This window comes from Chenopodium album, chromosome 10, assembly GCF_948465745.1.
Source record: "Chenopodium album chromosome 10, dcCheAlbu1.1, whole genome shotgun sequence".
In the NCBI taxonomy this organism is placed as follows: domain Eukaryota; kingdom Viridiplantae; phylum Streptophyta; class Magnoliopsida; order Caryophyllales; family Amaranthaceae; genus Chenopodium; species Chenopodium album.
In genome coordinates, this window is record NC_137843.1 from 7,334,068 (window position 1) to 7,340,067 (window position 6,000).

The following is a 6,000-nucleotide window of genomic DNA, read 5'->3' on the forward strand; positions in this document are numbered from 1 at the left end:
TTGTAGTCATGAATGTTAAGATACTTGACAAAGATGAAAGGACTCTTTAAGTTCAATAAATCAATTTTCCTTTAAAAACCAAAAAATAATTAAAATTTGAACAATATTATCAAATTCATCGGATATTGGATATCCGAACTATCCGATCCGAATATTTCGGATATTCGATTTATCGGATATCCGAAAATTTCAGATCGGATACGGATATCAAATATTTAAATTTTCTGATATGGATATCCGATCCGAAAATGAATGTCGGATCGGATATCCGATCCGTGCTCACCCCTATATTCACCCACTCATATATATATATATATTAAGCAAAAAAGCTACAAGTTCATTTTGGTGTGGCTTCCGGTTAGAGCTGTCAATTCGGGTAAATGGGTCGGGTTTGAGTCGGGTTTGTGTGGGTCGGGTCAATATGGGTTAATGTCAAGACCTATGTGGGTCGGGTTTGGGTTGGGTCATGCTTGAGTCGAGTCACGTTGGGTCATACATCTTTTCGGGTTCGGGTCGGGTTTAGGTCGGGTCAATAAAAGGTCGGGTTACATTCGGGTCGGGTGAAAAACAAGTCGGGTTAAATTCGGGTTTTTACGGGTTTAAATGAGTTAGGGTCATGTTCGGGTTCGAGTCGGGTTCGGTTCAAGTAAATTATTTTCGGGTTATAATCAGGTCGGGTCATTATCGGGTTTGAGTCGGGGTCGGTTCAAGTCAATTAGTTGAGGGTCATAATCAAGTCGGGTCATTCTCAGGTTCGGGTCGGGTTCGGTTCAAGTCAAAAACTTGCGGGTTATAATCGAGTCATTTCCAAGTCAGGTCATTCTTGGGTTCAAGTCGGGTTTAGTTAATAATTTGCGGGTTACAATCAAGTTGGGTCATTTAAACTTATCTGGTCATTCTCGAGTTCAAATTGGCAAGTCAATAATTTGCAGGTTATAATCACGTCGGGTCATTTCCAAGTCGGTCTCGGGTGTGGTTCAAGTCAAAAATTTGAATTCCCTTAAAAAAAATAATAATAAAAAAAAAAAATAAGTCAAGTAAGATGAGAAAGACTTGCTATTGTCTGGGTCCCGTGTATTTTTTTATTTTTTTGTTTAATTTTTTTATTTTTTTATTTTTTTGCTGCTATCCAGTTCAGTTTTTCTTTGACGAGGATTATGTAAGAGATAAGTCAAGTAAGATGAGAAAGGCCACTTTTGTTTTATAATTGGAATCCATGTTAATAAATTGAAAAAAAGCCTGAAACTCAATAGTCAATACGGAGTACTCTTTTTATCCTAAAAATTCCTAAATCCTAAAATTCGGGTTAGTAATAGGTCGAGTTTAAATTCGGGTCGGGTCAATAACAAGTCGGGTTGAATTTGGGTCGGGTCAATAACAAGTCGGGTTTATTTCGGGTCGGGTTTAAAATCGAGTCGGGTTAGGAACGGGTCGGGTTGAACTCGGGTCGGGTTAGTAACAGGTCGGGTTGAATTCGGGTTTTGACGGGTTAAATCGGGTTTGGGTCATTCTCGGGTTCGAGTCGGGTTCGGTTCAGGTCAATAATTTACGGGTCACATTCGGGTCGGGTCCTCTCTAGGTCGGTTCATAGTCGGGTTCGGGTCTCAAATACTCGGGTCAACTCGGGTCTAGGGTTGGTTTCAGGTCGGGTTAGGTCGGGTTTGGGTCACCATTTTTTTCGGGTTCAGACGGGTTAGGGTTAGGGTCGGGTTAGGGTCGGTATTTCGGGTCGGGTCAGCTTTTGACAGCTCTACTTCCGGTCAAGTTCCAAGATTCAGCAAAGGGATTTTCCCATTTAATGAAAAAGTTACAAAAGATTCAAGTGGTACTACAGCTGTTCTTTTGCCACGTATGCACTTAACCGACCAAACGCGTGGGCCCTTTCTTCTGACGCTCCAGCTCATTCCTTCCAATCAATGCTCCTCTTACTTACACATACCCTTAGAATTTTCTTTCCCTTTTTATCCTTTTCGGTGTTTATTTTGTACATCAAATAATCACGAAGAGTGTGTGATCATTTCTTTTCATTTTGGCGTTTTCAGACATTTCAAATGAAAGCCAAACAAAAACAATGGTAGAGCTCGCAGATCCTAACATGGTTACAAGATAGCACATACGGAGTATTTCCTTTGTCTCAATTTTATTAGCGAAATGTTAGAAACAGAGCAATATTAAAGAGACGGACCGACATATGGGCCGACCAACGAAGGGAGTAGTACATATGTATACATTGTGTACAGTTTGGTAGAAATAAACTAACCATCTTCCAAAACATACTCTTTGTTAAAATATTGCACGAGCATCAAACAATGACAGCAAAACAGGACACAATTGAATAGAGTGCCAGCCTAGAGAAAGATAACTCGTAGTTGAACTAAACCCTAAACTTTCATCTGCACAATTGACCATCATAATTTATGCAGAGTAGTAAATTTGGTAACCCACTTGATATTGTTTTAAAACAAAAAGTAATAACGTTAAATAAAATAAAATAAATAAAAACAGTTGTTTGTTAAGCCCCCAAAACCTAATTTCTTGAACCGTTGAATCAACCGTTGAATCAACATCAGGAGACAACAACCCAACAATGATAGTCTTTTTTAAGCAGAGATAGTTGAGCACCGCAATCTCGCATGTTACCCTCCATAATTCCCGCCATAACCGCTCCCCGAGATTACGTCAACCCGAATTATTACTCAATTCGCCTAGCAAATTACAAATAAGTTGACATATTTGTCAATACATGACTTCAACTATTAATATCTTTAATTATCTATTTAGCTAATCCAACTATTCATACTATGATTATACATTTCAATTGATCTTTTTGTGAGATACAAAGGGGGGGAAAAAAATCATGAAGATAACATATGGAGGGAATAAATGTTTGTCATAATCTCTTAATCTCACTATATTACTCCATAAACAATAACATATTGACGATAATTGACTTTTGTTGTCACAAAACAAACTCAAAATAAAAAAGAATAAAATATAATGAAAAATAAAATTGAGTCAAAAAATAACACAGTACACGAATAATACTCCAATAAAAATCAAACTGTTTCACTTGATACAAGTACGAGTAACATTGAAGGGAGAAAACCTAAAACGGGAGTTGGGACATTAGTAGTTGAGGCAATGAAAGTAAAATAGGTACAATATTATTATCACAAAAGCAGTAGTAGCAGTTTTTATTGATTTTGCCCATCCACACTTTCCGCGGAACGTTATACATCAAAATATCAAAGTGACACAAAATCAAACACAAACCCCCGAACACAAAAAATTGTAACACTATATGGATACAACACCACCACTACAGCACTACTACTAAATGTTTTATAACTGGTAATTAAAAATCACCAGTAAAAGAAAGAAAAATAAAAAAATAGACCTTGTGATCTTATTATGCTGACAAACTCCATGGGATACAAGAAAACACCAACCCATGAAGTTAAACTTAATAATAATTATTATTATTAATAATAATATTTCCTATAAGTTTTATTTTATCATTGGAGACCAGAAATACCTGATCACCAAATCCTGTAGTTATTCAAAATTCTTATTTTTCTTCACGCATCATATCTATTAGTCTATATATTACTAATCCTAAATTTTGCTAATCCTTTCATCACTTCTAGTCATCTTTGTTGTCGTAGTCGTCGTCATCATCATCTACCACATCTACCGATGAAACAAACATTCGAAAACACCCAAAGGGAGGTGGTGTTAATAAGTCCACTCCTGAGGCAACTGGATCTCATTATTACTTGCCGTTAGGGTGGTTGTAGCACGAGCGTTTCGTCGGTTGCTCGACTGTGATTGTGAACCTTTTCCCGTCTTAGACGACTTTGTTGCATTCCCATCTACAACAAAAACACATCAGATTTGATTCGTATTATTACAAATAAATCAAATTGCAACTGTGAACAAATGTTTTTCAGTACTACTACTTTAAACATGGACCACTCACTATTTCCAGTTTGCATCATTTTGTAAGACAGTTCAACTTATCCCACCAAAATTTAACCTACACCTTATTAACTTTATTGAAAATTTAGGCAAGGCACAGCCGCAATTATTTGAACCACTCCACCATCTACTTAGGATATAGAATAATATTCAGATCTAGACCGGACTTGAAAATTTTTAGACAAAATACATTACCTCGTACCTTTATTTTACCTCAAGTACCCGTAATACCAGTAACAATCACACCACAGATGTTGGGGGTTAATTTTATTACGTGGATATCAAGATCTGCGAAGGCTATATTAACTTATGGTAATTTTATAATAGACAGTAACACACTTCATTTTGGACCAATAACATAAGGACAAACAAATAACAAATTCGAAATAAATTATTTTTTAAAAAGGGGGGGCAAATAATACATGAACGAAAAAGGTTATATACCAGCTTTTTTGCGGGGTAAGGAAGGGGTGGTGGTAACGCTACGGGGTAAGAAAACACCGGTGCCGTTAAATTCCCTCTTGGGCCCAACAAACATGGGCTGAGCCGGCATCGGATGGGCCTGATTTTGGGCCTGCACTTGTTGCAGAGTTGGCCAAGCAGATGGCGGCAGCCCTAAAGGACGATTGTTGTTGTTGTTGTTGTTACCGTTGCTCTTATTGTTGCTCTTGTTGTTATTGGTTGCTCTGTTTTGCGGCAACGGTTGCTGCTTTGCCTGATTATACTGCACACCATTTGACGGCGCCCACACCATCTGTAATCACAATCATAATCCCTAATTAGCCCTCTAATAAACGTTTCATTCCCCTTAATTAAGATTAATTAATAATAATAAGTTTGAAATGAATGAATTTACCGGAGGAAAATGGTGGAATTGAGGTTGATAATAAATGGGAGGAAAGTGGTCAGGATTCCTAAGAGGAGAAGGGTATAAAACTCCTTTTTGACTGCAATCGAAGAATCCAGTTCCGGTGCTTTTTTCAGTCTTCATCTTCAATCTAGCCACTTCACCCGCCGCCTTATTCAGCAGATCTAATGTTGCGTTGTTGCTGTTTTCTTTGCTGTTGTTGTTGTCGTCGTCGCTTTTGTCGTTGTTTTGCGGCGGCGATAGGCTTTCCCGGCTTGAACCATGGTTGCACAAACACCCACATAGCGTCGATTGCGGCGAACTTGACAGCACATACCCCTGTTAATTTTTTAAAAAAATATTAAATAATAGTTCAAAAAATAAAATTCAAAATTCAAAAACAGAAAAAAGGGGAGAAAATCTTGGAGGCGGACCTTAGAGTGAACAGGACACGAAGAATCTTGTAGGTCGACGCGAGCCATCTTTCGGGTTAACCCGGAAAGTAAGATATCCTCTTCGTCACTCTCGGTTTCGGTACAACCAGAAGTTAACTCCAAATCCGAATTCGAGTTGGAAGATGATGACCCGTATCCAACAAAACCCAAACCCGAGTTGGGTACTTTCGGAGCGGAGAAATCAAAATCCATGAGTATATCATCGTCGGTGAGAAAATGCGAAGGAAGCCAGAACTCACCATCATCCAAATCTTCCGCCATAACTTCAACTTCAGGAGACGAAAAGGCGGCAAATGTTTCAAAGATAAAGGAGAGAGAGAAAAACTCAAAAACAACAGATTATGCTGATTTTTGAAGATAAAATAGAAAGGATTATATATTTATATGAACAAGGAGGGAAGAAGATGAAGGAGGAGGAGTGGGGGAAGTTGATGTTGGGGGGAATATGGGAGAGAAATAGGAGGAAGAGTGGGCGAAGTGGGGTGCGACTGCTATTTGTAAAATCTGTTGGTGGGCCTTTATTTTAATTTTTACTTTCATTATTTATAATTAAAAAAAAAAAACAACAACAACATTAAAAAAAAATAATATGAGAGAATCCTATAAAAAGGAAGGTTATGACGCTGTTAAGACGCGCGTGATATCTATGTGATTTGGGTATTTTCAGATTATGTGGTCTGGAATTGTGTGTATAATATCTTCATTTTTTGGAAATAAATT

The 6,000-nt window shown here is 37.8% G+C and overlaps 1 protein-coding gene across 1 annotated transcript; it reads right to left on the reverse strand.

Annotated features, from left to right (window-relative positions):
- Positions 1–3,142: 3,142 nt before the first annotated feature.
- Positions 3,143–5,752, reverse strand: LOC145562115 (uncharacterized). The gene is made up of 4 exons (XM_081622296.1): positions 5,260–5,752; positions 4,835–5,164; positions 4,423–4,732; positions 3,143–3,872 (listed from the first exon to the last, which is right to left on the reverse strand). Exons 1-4 carry the CDS (start codon positions 5,539–5,541, stop codon positions 3,736–3,738), a joined length of 1,059 nt encoding a protein of 352 aa, XP_081478422.1. The 5' UTR covers positions 5,542–5,752; the 3' UTR covers positions 3,143–3,735.
- Between the last annotated feature and the right edge of the window lie 248 nt (positions 5,753–6,000).